Below are 13,529 nucleotides of genomic sequence, written 5' to 3'. Positions count from 1 at the left end.
GGCTAATACAGCAAAGAAGCTGTGCACATTATTGACCAACAGTGTAGTTCTGACAAGAATGTTGACTGATATTTTTATTTACTTTCAGGAGAAAAGTGAAACAATGAAGATGTATGCCAGAACTTCACTTGTTCTTCACTGAGGTAAGAAGCTTCTTTGCTGAAATCAATCATGACAGTTGTCAAAGAATGAAAGAATATTTTCTCAATTATGGATGGGTGGTATTGACTATATGACAGCCACAGACATGAAACATTTTAACTTTAATCTTCATTAACATTTTTGCTATCACTTTCTTAAATCTAGAGACAACCAACAATAAATTTAAGCCCTGCTTTGTAGCATTTGACAATTTCCATGGTGTTAATACTTCCACAATGGCTGGTTTCAAGCTACCACCACATCTCTTAATGCAGAGCTGAGAAGAGATAGGCAGTATCAGACCAGTAAACAGTATTTCCACATACAGATACAACCAACATAATTTATCTTATCAGCGTAGCTAAGAGTAAAACAATTATGAAGAGATGAGTTTTGAGTTTTGTGATCTTTGTTTTTAACATAAATTAATTGTAAATTTATGTAATTTAATATATTAAATATATTTATGTAATTTAATGCAACAATTAATAGTATAAAGTATAACAATGAGCTTCCATCCACTGGTTCTAACACACAACCAACTGCCCATTTTTCCAGCAAGAAAACTGAAGCTCACAGAGATTGTCACTAACTAGCCCTGGTCACACAGGACAGTGCCACCCAGGTCGGTCTATTTCAAACCTTCTTCCTCTCCTTAAAATGTAGCTGGTTTTAGCAACTACTACAGGCATCAACCAGTAGCCATCAACACTGGGGCAAGACCCTCCACCACAGCCGGCTTCCATCAACTACCTCTAGTCACATGAAAAGACTAACTTGCTGAAGGCTCAGATGATAGTTAATAATTTTTTTAGAAATAAAATGTTTTTAAAAAAATTTTTTAATGTAATTAAGACCTACCCACATAGCAACATCCAAACACTTTCCTGTGAACAGATTTATCATTTGTTGGGTAACCACTGCTTTCCTTTCCAATGGGTGGAATGGGAACTCTGACTAGAGAAGGAGGAAGAAAAAAAAGGAGAGAGCACATCTACCTGACAGTTTTGCTAAGGGCAAGGAAGGATCCGATTTGACTGAGTCCAGATTCAGTGACCAGCAATTGCATAACAACTGGTAGGAATGATAGATCATTGTCTTTCTAACGTTTGCCATTTGATAATCCTATTCACACATTCCCGTCACTATAGTTCGTGAAAACTGTACTGAAGACTTACCTTAGAGGTCTTAGCAAAGGCCACGTGCTGTGCGTCCTCAGTCACCAACGACTCTTTGCGACCCCCTGGACTAGCCCATCAGGCTCCTCTGTTTCCTGGATCTTCCAGGCAAAAATATTGGAGTGGGTTGCCATTTCCTCCTCCAGAGGATCTTCCCAACCCAAGTCTCCTTTGTCTCCTGCATTGGCAGGCGGATTCTTTACCACTGAGCCGCCTGGGAAACCCAAAGACCACGTATTTTAACCAATTTCCAAGAAAGAAAAAGGTTTCAAGAGTAAACCATTTAGTTCTCCACAGAAATACATCCCGGCCCGGGTCTGGTTCACTCCTTCTCCTCCGTGGTACCATTTTCACATCGGCCGCCTCTGCCTTCACTGACTGCTATCTAGTGGGGCCTGGTCGTGACACGGCCACTGCTCAGCCTCTCAGCTCCCATTCCTGTCAGAGTGGGGTGAAATATTATAATGCAGTCCTGATGCCGCATAAGAAGGCTCATGAACAATGTGAATTTACACTGTGGAGTTTCAGTAAAAAAAAAAAAAAAAGTGCTTCGAAACATTTAGGCAGAGTCGGTTCCAGTCAAAAAGCGCGGCCAGGCCCAGCTCCTCAAAACCTCAAGGGCAGGCAGCACCAGACGCAGGACAGAGCGCCACGCAGCAATCTCCCGCCACCGCGAATCCCACATGCGCAGTCAGCCCCTCGGGCGACTGCTCAGCCCCACCCCTCAGAGACGCAGGGTTTCCTGAAGCCACGGAGCGTAGAGACGCTCACGCGCCGGCGGCAGACGCGCAGGCGCAGTGGGGGGCTATCGCGGAGCCCTCTCGGGTGTTTCTCGCGGTCCAGGGAAGCTGGTTTGCTAGGTGCAGTTGGGCCCGTCAGGTGCTGAAAGGCCGGGCTCGTGGATCCCCAACACCTAAGTCTCAGCAGCACGGAGGTTCAGGGTGTCACCGAAGGCGCGGGGCCGGGCGCCGCCAGCGGCGCGCTCCGCCCCGGAGCCCCCGCCCCTGCACCGGGCCAGGCCCTGACTCCAGCCCCCGTCCCGGGCGCCTCGGCCTCGCAGTTCGCGCTTCTGGTGATGCACCCCTGTGGAGGGCAGGACGAAGCCGCGGCCGAGGGCGTCCTGCGGCCGGCTCCGGCCCTGGGGGGCATCGGCGGGCCCGGCAAGCCCGTTCGGTACCTGTGCGAAGTGGCGGGGGATGGCGAGGAGGAGGCGGGGGAGGACGAGGCCGACCTGCTGGACACCTCGGACCCCCCGGGAGGAGGCGAGAGCACAGCCAGTTTGGAGGATCTGGAGGACGAGGAGACCCACTCGGGGGGCGAGGGCGGCGGCGGGGGAGCCCGGAGACGGGGCAGCGGTGGTGGCGGCGGCGGCGGCGGCCTGAGCAAGACATGCACGTACGAGGGCTGCAGCGAGACCACGAGCCAGGTGGCCAAGCAGCGCAAACCGTGGATGTGCAAGAAACACCGCAACAAGATGTACAAGGACAAGTACAAGAAGAAGAAAAGCGACCAGGCCCTGAACTGCGGTGGGGCCGCCGCGGCTGGCAGCTCAGGAAACGTCAAACTGGAGGTATGGCCTGGGGTCTGGGGGAGTGGGAGGTGAAAAAAGAGACCCAACTCCTGCCGCAGACCGCAGCTTCAGCGCCTGCCCACCGGCTCCCAAAGGGGCCGGGTTTCCGTGGCTGGACTTGTGGCTGAAAGTTAGCGAGTGCTTGCCCTCAAAAAGTTTATGCAGACGTAGGCAAGCCTGAACAGTTTTGGTACACCCTTGTAGAGATGAGTAAATCTCGATGAAAATGGTGTGACATGGTAGCAAAGCTGTAATTTCAAAGATCTGGGATATGGGCTGGAAGGGCAGGTAGTAAATTGAGCTGATTCATCACTGGAGGAGTAGGCAAAGAGCATTAGGAACCCAACTGAAATCGGTCCTTTAGAGAAGGTAATCTCTTCCTTTTTTCACTACCCTATTCTCAGTATCCTTTTCTTGAGTATACCTAATCTTAGTACCCTGTTCTCAGCACCTTTCCACTAGCTAAAGTGGAAAAAAGAGTACTTTGGTTAGTATTCTTTGTGTTATATTCTTAATCTTATCTCAGTACTCTGTTCTTATTAATAGTGCTTAGTTCTGTTCTCAGTGTCTTTCTCTCAGTTAACTTTATTTTTAATACTCCAGTTCTCAGTAAATAAGCATCTCTCTTATTCAAGAATGAAAGTAAGGGTAGTCGTTTGACCCTCTGTTTGTTCCAAAGGTACTCATTCACTTCAGAATTCTTTACAGACTGAGAAGATGATACACTTCTTTTCAGGAAGGAAATGTTTTACCTGTAACCACTTTCTTTTTCTTTCTTTCTTTTTTTAATTGTCAAGCATTTACACCTACAGTTTGAGGAAAATACATAAAAGGCAAGTAGATACCTGAATTAGAATCTCTCCATCCAATCCCTACAAAAAGAAACTTAAATTTTTTCCTATTCTGAAATAACTTGCATGATTTCTTAGGAAAGAGAATTTCTATACTCAACAAATAATAGCCATTTACTTAAAGGACACTATCAGTTTGAAGAATCAGAAGCTCTAAGTCTTTGTTGAACTGAGTGGAAAGAAAAGAACTAACGGCAACAGTCAGGATACAATAAGGGCCAACTGTAAGTGCTGCTTTCTTTAGTAGTGGAGAGGATAGATCACTGTAGGCTGAGATATTCTAGAAAGGCTTTGCAGAGAAAATGCAACTCAGTATAAGCTAGAAAGGACGGCTAATAGTTTATCAGCTCAGTTTCTTATATGCCAGGCACAGTGCTCAGCTATAAATGGAGTCTCACCCCCTTCAGCAGTGAGATAGATACTTTACTTTCCATAAGTGGAAGCTGAGGCAAAGAGAGGTTAAGTAACTTGGCCCAGATCATGCAGCCAGCAAGTACTCAAACCCAAGCAGTCTGGTTCTAGAACCTTCAGTCTTATCCACATGCTATCCTGCTTCCCTAGAATTTTGGTGGTAAAAAGAAAGAGAAGCACGTCTTAGTAAAGGAAGGAGAAGTGGGAATACAGGAGCTACTTTTCGGAAGACTAAAGTGGAGTATCTGTGTGGTAAATTCACAAAAGATAAATTTGGAAAGAGTTTGAAGCCAGTTTTTGTATGATACTGAATGCCAGGCATTGGGATTTGAATTTGGAGGCTTCAAAAGAAAGTTCCTAGTTAGGCAGTAACAAGGGCTCCTATTGTAATGGTGTGGGTTAAAGTCAAGGGCCTCTAGATGTAGAGATTTTTAGGAGATAGCTATAGAAGGACTGGTAGGTGGTGACGGGGTGTGCTGCCATAGTATGAGTAGCAAGATTAGAAATTAAGGTATTTAAAAATCAGTATTCCTTAAAAAAAATAAAAATCAGTATTTCTGACACAAATCAAGGTTAAATGAACAGATGTATATAATGTTTATTTATTTATTTTTTCTTTGTGTACACATTTAGTTTTATTATAACAAAGCAACTTGTACACTTTTAATGTTTAAAACTGAGCATCATCTTTCCTTTCCAGTGAAACAAAAAGAAAAATTTAAAAATAAACAGGAACAAAATTACAATAGAGAATGTCAATTGCAAATAAGATCCTACAGGTTCTGCTGATTCTCCCATCGAGTGGCAGGGCTCAAGTCATCATTAGGAGAGAATTTTATTTTAAAAGTGTCATCTTAAACTGCAAGGATGTCCATTAAACATCACAATTAAACATGCCAAAGAAGAAGCCATGTTGTCAAAATGCCCACTTAACCCACCCAAACATCTCAAACCCACCCTTTGCTGACCTTCTATAACCCCATTTTTTTAAGGTTTTTTTTTTTCTTTTTTTAAACAAGAGAAAGTAGACAGATACATGTTGGTAAATGCTAACTGTCCATATTCACATAGAGACACAGTGTAATCTCTGAGCCCAATATACAGAGAAAGGAGGAAAAAAGCTAGAATTCTATGCACTACTACACAGGGGCCTAGCACCCTCCAGCTTCCAGCAGAGCTAAGGGAGCAGAAGGTTTTTCTTTTTTTCCCACAGAGCATGGTGGTGTTGATTCCATAGTTTTTGTTGAGACAGGAAGGGATAAAAATGAATTTGGAACAGAAAGGGGTAGAAATTCTTGTCCCACTGAATTCTGCTCAAGGTATTTCCCCCCCCAAATAAGTTGTGAACCATGGTATAAAGGAGAAAAGAGACCTCAAAAACAGGGCGACTGACCACAAGAGGAGGAAAAAAAAAAAAAGACTGCAACTTGCTCCCAGGGACTGGAGAAAATTAAAAAAGGTTGGAATCCATCAGTGTTCCATTAGTCATCTTCTCCTTCATCTTCCTCTCCTTCCTCCCCCTCATCATCTTCTTCACCTTCATCCTCATCCCCTTCTTCATCAATGTCTTCCAATCCTTCTTCCTCTTCGTCGTCGTCGTCATCCTCTTCTCCTTCCCCTTCCTCATCATCCATGTCAGGAACCAAGTAGTACTGTAATGGATTTGGCCAAATATCATCTTTGATGACCTCTCCTAACTCATCTGCACCTGCATCAGAATGATCAGTAAACCAGGTGAAGAAGCTTTCTGGTTCCTCATGCTGTCTCTTCCTGCTGGCTTTATTCTGTGTTTGACTTGATCGTTTCGTCAAATCCTTTCCAGATTTCCATTTGATTTCAGTGGACTTTGAAGATGGATCACCACTCTCATTCAGATGAAATTCTTTGGAGAGAATTTTATTTTCGAAGTAAGGGTTTTCATCAAAATAAAAATCTATTCTGTAACCTGATTTAATGTCTTCAAATTCTGTCACTTCAACTCTTGTCAAATAATGCAGTGCCTCTTCATCCTCCTCCCCAAGCAGTGCAGACACTTGTGGATGGTTAACAAATGTTATAATGTTTAGTCCATGTATCTAAAAATGGTGCTGTGTGAGTGACACAGAAAGGAACCAGGGATGAAAGCAGTGACCTGTGGGATTGATTATTATCATAAAATGTCTAAGAACACTGTCATTTGGAAGAAGCAGTAGAGTTATTTTGCATAGTTCTGAAGTAACCAGGACTCAGGTGAGTCACAAGGGTTATGTGTTTCAGCCCAACCTAAGGAAATGCCACCTAAACGTTAGTTACTCAAAACCAAATCAGTTCAGTTCAGTCGCTCAGTCGTGTCTGACTCTGCGACCCCATGGATTGCAGCACACCAGGCCTCCCTGTCCATCACCAAATTCTGGAGTTTACCCAGACTCGTTGTCCTTTGAATCGGTGATGCCATCCAACCATCTCATCCTGTGTCGTCCCCTTCTCCTCCCGCCTTCAGTCTTTCCCAGCATCAGGGTCTTTTCCAATGAGTCAGTTCTTCGCATTAGGTGGCCAAAGTATTGGAGTTTCAGCTTTAGCATCAGTCCTTCCAATGAATATTCAGGATGGGTAGCCTCAAAAATTGGTAACTCCTTAGAACAAAAAGTGTTGAAGATTTCTATAATTCCAGCACTTGCAGAAGTTAGGACTGGATGACTGAAGGTTATTTTCACTACAAGCTTCTATGATTTTGTCTTACTAACATTCTGAATGTATTAATGCACAGTGATGTGTGTGAGGTGGTGAGAATACGGGAACTCCACGTCAATTTCAACATCCCATTTCTAGTGCACATAAGAATCAATCAGTCCCATAAGTAGTTAATCTTGTGGGGAGAGAGAAAGAAATTATTTTTGTTTTCTCTGAGTATTAGAGTCTCCTTTTTACAGGTGTGTGTGTGTGTGTGTGTATTTGTGAGGCTTAAAATGTTTAGGGGTTGAATTTTTTTTAACATTAAATTGATAAACTTCTCATAGTGAAAGAGATAAGGCGAATAGTCTAATAGATAACTCAGAAACCAGTAGAAAGAAAGTCAAAGGATTTCCCTGGTGGTGCAGTCGTTAAGACTCTGCACTTCCAATGCAGGGAGCATGGATTTGATCCCTGGCTGGGGAACTAAGATCCCACATGGCATGGCCAAAAATAAATAAAATAAAATTGGAAACGTTTTAAAAAAAAGATCAAGAGAAAAAAACAGCTTAACATCTAAATAATCTTTAGATGAAGAGCAGAATAAGAGTAAATTTATACAAGGCATGGCTTATGTGACTTTATATTTGTCAGAATTTTTGTATATAGTCAGCATTTTATAAGAGTCAGAATGTTTCAGTAAACTTAACATTTTGTTGGCCAGGAAAATTGTAAGTATTTAAGATCCTACCAGGTAACTGGGGGAACATAATTGGTAGTAAGTGCTGCTGATTTTGAGTAAGGATGCCTCAGGGTATGGTGTGATTTCAGGACTACCTGTTTTGTCTATACCGGTGGCAAGAGATTACTTACACCAGTGCTTCTCAGTCTTTTCAAAGCCAGTTTGTCATTTTTCTCCTGGTGACTTCCAAATTTTGAAATCTTTGTGTATCAATTGCTTTTCTTTAAGTAATATTTTACTGCCCACCCCATTTTTTGGTTGGTGGTGGTTGTTGTTTGTTGGGCAAAAAAAGCAGTGAAGAGTGTTTCATTAGCACTATATAAATGGCCTTTGCATTCACATACTCCATCCAAAGGCAGGCAGACAATTTGACCTGGATAGCTTTATCTGAAGACAGTGTTCCGTTTCCACTTGGCATTGTTTTGTAATGTTGAAAATCGCTCACAGCTATTAAAATAGGTCCCCTTCCTCTACCCCTGCCCCTCTGTTGATTTTTGAGAACTTCTGGAGACTGAAGATCCCAGATTGGAAATTCTGGAGGGTGAGGGAGTGAGGCGTGTTTTGTAATGTCAATACTTTGCCTAGTGACTTAAAGAGGGACTTTCCCAAAGGCTCCCAGGAACTGGGCAATAAGGAAGAGAAGCAAAGCATCATTGAAATGCCTGTAATCATGGATTATTATATCAACTCTTAATCCTATTTGCATTTTGTCTTTTATCGCAGGAAAGTGCAGACAACATACTCTCCATTGTAAAACAAAAAACGGGATCCTTTGGAGATCGACCTGCAAGACCTACCCTTTTAGAACAAGTGTTAAATCAAAAAAGACTGGTAAATATCTGTTTGTACAGTAGTTCCAAACCTGACACATTTGTTTGTTATAAATGAAACTGTTCAACTTTTGAGATTTTTAAGCTGGTTATCACAGTTATAACTGTGCCTCTGCCAGTATACATTGGAATCTCATAAAGACAAAATTACGGAGAAAATATAATTTCAGTTCAATTCAGTCGCTCAGTCGTGTCCAACTCTTTGCAACCCCATGAATTGCAGCACGCCAGGCCTTCCTGTCCATCACCAACTCCCAGAGTCCACCCAAACCCGTGTCCATCGAGTTGGTGATGCCATCCAGCCATCTCATCCTTTGTCGTCCCCTTCTCCTCCTGCCCTCAGTCTTTCCCAGCATCAGGGTCTTTTCACGTGATTCAGCTCTTCGCATGAGGTGGCCAAAGTATTGGAGTTTCAGCTTCAACATCAGTCTTTTCCAATGAACACCCAGGACTGATCTGCTTTAGGGTGGACTGGTTGGATCTCCTTGGAGTCCGTGGGACTCTCAAGAGTCTTCTCCAACACCACAGTTCAAAAGCATCAATTCTTCAGCACTCAGCCGTCTTTACAGTCCAATTCTCATATCCATACATGACTTTTAGCTACATAAAAATGAATACTGTAGTAAAAAAATGGCAGCATAAAAATAAAAATGCAAACTTGAAAATAACAGGAAAAAGAGTTGCAATAAATATATAAAAGATGATGTTTGATACGGTTGACATTTTTCTCATACAGATTGATGAAGAATTTTGCCCTCAATACATTGCAAAAAAAATATAAACGGAAAAAAGCAGAAATGCTTCCCTTATATGATATGGAAATGTATTTCATATCAGTAAAAAAATCACATAATAAACAGTTCAATAAGTGAAAATTATTTAAATGATAAAACACAGTGATGTTGAGGACTCCCATGAAAGGGACTCTCATTCTGATGGCATCTTACATTAGTACAACACTAATATAATATTTATTATAATATTAATAAAAGAAAGCAGTTGGACAGTCTGTATCAAGAGTCCTTAAAATGGTCATTCCTTCACTCAGAAATCATTTTACTGTGAAGACATACGCAGGAAATGAATCCTAAGTATAGATAAAGTTAAGCGTAAGGACATTCCCAGAAATGTATTTATCACAAATAGTAAAATAGTAATTTAAACAACTTCATTGTTCAGTAGCCTCATAACAGCTAAGTAGACTGTTGTACATTTACTTAATAAAGGTTGGGCAGTCTTTACAAGAGTTGGACACGACTGAAGTGACTTAGTGGGCATGCATGCATTGGAGAAGGAAATGGCAACCCACTCCAGTATTGCCTGGAGAATCCCAGGGACAGAGGAGCCTGGTGGGCTGCCGTCTGTGGGGTCGCACAGAGTCAGACAGGACTGAAGCGACTTAGCAGCAGCAGCAGCAGTCTTTACGAATAAATTTTAAACAAAAGCATTTAATAAATAGGAAATATACTATGCCGTAATGTTAAATTTTAAAATCAGTATTTAATGATGGTACTTCCATCTTATTTGGTTTATCTTGTTCAGTATATTCGGTTCAGTTCCTGGCATGTTGTGATTCATGGGGTCGCAAAGAGTTCAGTATATTAGGCTCAAGGTTTTTCTTCCTTATCAATTTATATAAATACTTTAATAAAAACAGTCTTATATTTGTTATGTGAGTATAACTATATTTAAAAATGGTCAATGTATAAAACTTATTAGTTCTTTTAGAGCAGTTGTATTTCTTTTCTGAACTTTTAGTAGCGTGCTAATATTAGTTTTATTATACATGTATACCTATATTTAAACACACATACCTATACACACAATCATACATCATTTTTAATTTCTTCCAAAAGACTTAGTGAGCTAGTGGGAGGAACTTGAGCTCCAGTACTTGTCAAAAATGTATATGTTTCTAAACTGGAATTTTAACTGCCATGTTTACATGGGGTATCTTTTCATTTCCTTTTTTTTTTTCCCCTTGCTGTAATCTTGGGCCAGCGCTCTTTTTGGCCCTTAGGTTTCATAAAGACTATACATGCTGGCATATCATAAAAGCATTTCCTTTGTGTGCAAAGTCACCAATAAAATCAGGCTTCCCACATGAGTTTTAGATTTTAGTATTTGATGCATGATACCAGATTTTATTATTATTAGTTTGAAGTTTAACTGCAGTACATCAAATGAAGAAATGAATTCAGTTCAGGAATTTTTTTTGTAAGTATATTATATCGGGTATAAGGATATAGCAGAGTAATTTTACAGCATGAATACAATCTCATAAGAATACTGCTATTAATAAACATATTTTCTCTTTCTCCTTTTTAAGTCATTACTAAGAAGTCCAGAAGTGGTGCAGTTTTTACAGAAACAGCAGCAGCTATTAAATCAGCAAGTTTTGGAACAAAGACAACAGCAGTTTCCAGGAACATCGGTGTGAGGAAATTTATTAAGAAGATCTACACGTTTTTTATCTTACTGTAGTAGACAGACGGACATATTTTTATACTACAGATAAATGGAGTAAGACATGCCAGCAGATGGTAAACATTTTCCTGTGAATGTATGTGTGCATTTGGAGACAAATAAGCATTGCACATTGTGCGTCTAGTCCTTTCAGATCACCATGGATTTGAGGAAATCAGCTTATCTTTCCAGGGTAGTATTTAAATACAAGGTTTTTTTTTAAAAAACTAAGTTTCTCTTCAGTCATTGTTACTGAAGGTAATACAGCAGTTGCTTTCTGTGGAAGTCATGAAGTTAATAGATATTAATCTTGGATCATCTAACCAGTGGTTCTCATCAAGGGGCAATCCATGGCAGTACAAGGGCCAGCCAGCCATCCAGTTGGAAATGGATGGGTATGTTTTGTCACGGTGACCTTGAAAACTTGCTGTTTTTTAGTGAGTGGGCCAGGAATGCTAAGTGTCTGAAATGGTCCCCCACAGTTCAGAATTATCTTACACTCGGTGCCAATAACCCTCCTCTTAAGAAACACTGAGAGCTATTTGTGTTGATAAAATGTAGTTAGGGCACCTGGAGTTGGGTTCTCATAATAACCTTTTCTTTCCGGTTAAGACTGGAGCTGTCAAGGTGGTAAGCATATTTTTTATGTGTAAAGAAAGGGATCATTATTAAATATCTGAGAGAGTAGGATGTGCACCTCTTCTCAAAGACGTGCTGGTAAAACCCAGGAGGTATTAACTAAGTACCCTGGAATGAGTGCGCCTCCTAGAGTCGGCCTCTCTGCTTCTATCAGTGTTCTCTTTTAAAGCAAACAACTTTTGTGTACTGAATTTGTGAACAGTACAAACGTATGTCCTCTTACCAGTGTCAGAACAAAACTACTTTTTTATACTCATTTCTTTTTCAAAAAGAGATCCCCAAAATAACACTCCAGCATTTTTGTCAGAAGATCGTATTATTCCTAGATAATGTTCAGAGAGTGATGGGCAATCTGGATAGATACTTTTTTCTTGTATTTTCTCCTAGTAAAACTTTTAAAAGGCAAAGCTTACCAATAAGAGTGCCAAATCAAATGTCAAGAAAGTATTTCTAGTGTTAGAATAATAAGTGCATAGGCCTGAAAGTTAAAACTGTGCAGAAAGTTGTTACAGTCTCTTGAGTTTTAAGCTATGAAATATATATCAAGTTGAAATTTAGTCATGAATGTTCTAAGATAACCTTAAGGAGAGAAGGAATCTTTTTGTTGACTTTTTTTATCTGTTTTTATACCTGCATATCTGTGCAGAAACACTTTTACCAGAATTACTCATTAAAGTCATTATCGACCTTTGAGTTGTCTGATTCACTAATTCTCTTCTTCAGTTGCTCTACACCAGATGCAGAGGAATTCATTTACATTTGTTATCCACTGTTCGCTTGTTTTCTTAATTGTGGAGCTGGGAGCTTTTTTTGAATCCCTAGAGTATAAGTTAACATCTGTAGTTAAAAAGCAGCTTATCCTTCTTCAAGTGAAACAGGATGAGGAAATTAGAAAGTAATAGGTCAGTAAAAGCTGAAGGAACTTAAAATATATTAAAAGAAAGGAACTACTTAATATATAAAAAACAATCAAGTTTTTACTTATTTGGGGTAGGTTTATTGCAGTTTGCCCCCAACTTTGTTTTACCCCTCCATGTATGTGTAACTTTTGTAATGTGGCTTCACTGTTCGTCCCACTGAGGGGTTGAGTTTATTTATCCTTTAAATCTGGAGAACTGGCCTTGTGTGTGTATCCTTGGATGGCCTCAGGGAGCAGAGACACCATCCTAGCCTGGGACCCCCTGTTTTGGACTGCTGTGTGAGAGGCAGTAGATCTTGTATTTCTTGTATCTGCCATGGTTATTCAGGTGTTCTGTGACATCCAGCCAAACCAATATCCTCAATAATATTAGTATTATCCTCAGTAATACTGTATGTAAGAGGGTTGATGAGCAGCATTGAAGATTTGGTCTGGAAACCAGGAACCAATAATGGCAATCTGCAATCAGGTGACAGTTTCACAGGGCTCCAACAGACATAGAGGAAGAACGATAAATTGCAAGCCTGAGCTCAAATTCATTTAGTGGAAGAAGTGGAGGAAGTTAGGTTGCCTTTGTGAGAGTACTCAGTAATGGGAGCTAGAGTTCTTGCTGAACAGAGAAGAAATGAGGCCAACAGGAAGTGGAGTTTACTATGACATTGCAGAGCAAGTGTAGGAAGAATCCGAGAACACGGGGTACTTCATCTAGGAAACTAGCAGTACTCATTACAATGAGTTAGCAACTGCCCCAGTCTTTATAACACTCTGTAACAGTGAGTATATCAATAACTCAAGCTTCTTTATGCCTTGGTTCTAAGACCATTCCCAGACTTCCACTTGAAGAGTGGGATTTGGAGGGATTGAATAAACAAGCCTGTAGGATTTAGTGGCAAGTAAATAACTCAGGGATGGCTCTCAACTCAGGGAGAAACCCACAGGGCTTTGCTTCAGCTCATCAACCAGCAGCTCTAGTGCACCACCAAAACTTGTTGACAAGCAATCAGAAAAGGAAAGGGAAAGAAAGAAAACGATGAAACAGATGTTTTGCATCAGAAGTAGTTAATCCAAACAAGATGGTCTTCAAAAGAGGTGTCCATCAAAGATTGTATTAATCAAAAATTGTGAGGGGACTA

At 40.8% G+C, this 13,529-nt stretch overlaps 2 protein-coding genes across 2 annotated transcripts; one reads left to right on the top strand and one right to left on the bottom strand.

Annotated features, from left to right (window-relative positions):
* Positions 1-2,205: 2,205 nt before the first annotated feature.
* On the top strand, positions 2,206-12,170 carry RFXAP (regulatory factor X associated protein; the record flags this gene model as incomplete). The annotated part of the gene is made up of 3 exons (XM_019971391.2): positions 2,206-2,889; positions 8,266-8,373; positions 10,702-12,170. Coding segments are annotated over 3 exons (903 nt in total), but the record flags the coding sequence as incomplete, so codon positions are not given.
* On the bottom strand, positions 5,119-6,593 carry LOC109566964 (protein SET-like). The gene is made up of 2 exons (XM_070800554.1): positions 6,552-6,593; positions 5,119-6,226 (listed from the first exon to the last, which is right to left on the bottom strand). Exons 1-2 carry the CDS (start codon positions 6,591-6,593, stop codon positions 5,633-5,635), a joined length of 636 nt encoding a protein of 211 aa, XP_070656655.1. The 3' UTR covers positions 5,119-5,632.
* Positions 12,171-13,529: the final 1,359 nt, after the last annotated feature.

Source organism: Bos indicus, chromosome 12 (assembly GCF_029378745.1).
Source record: "Bos indicus isolate NIAB-ARS_2022 breed Sahiwal x Tharparkar chromosome 12, NIAB-ARS_B.indTharparkar_mat_pri_1.0, whole genome shotgun sequence".
NCBI lineage: Eukaryota > Metazoa > Chordata > Mammalia > Artiodactyla > Bovidae > Bos > Bos indicus.
The sequence above is the reverse complement of the archived record's forward strand: the minus strand, read 5'-3'. Positions and strand labels throughout refer to the sequence as shown.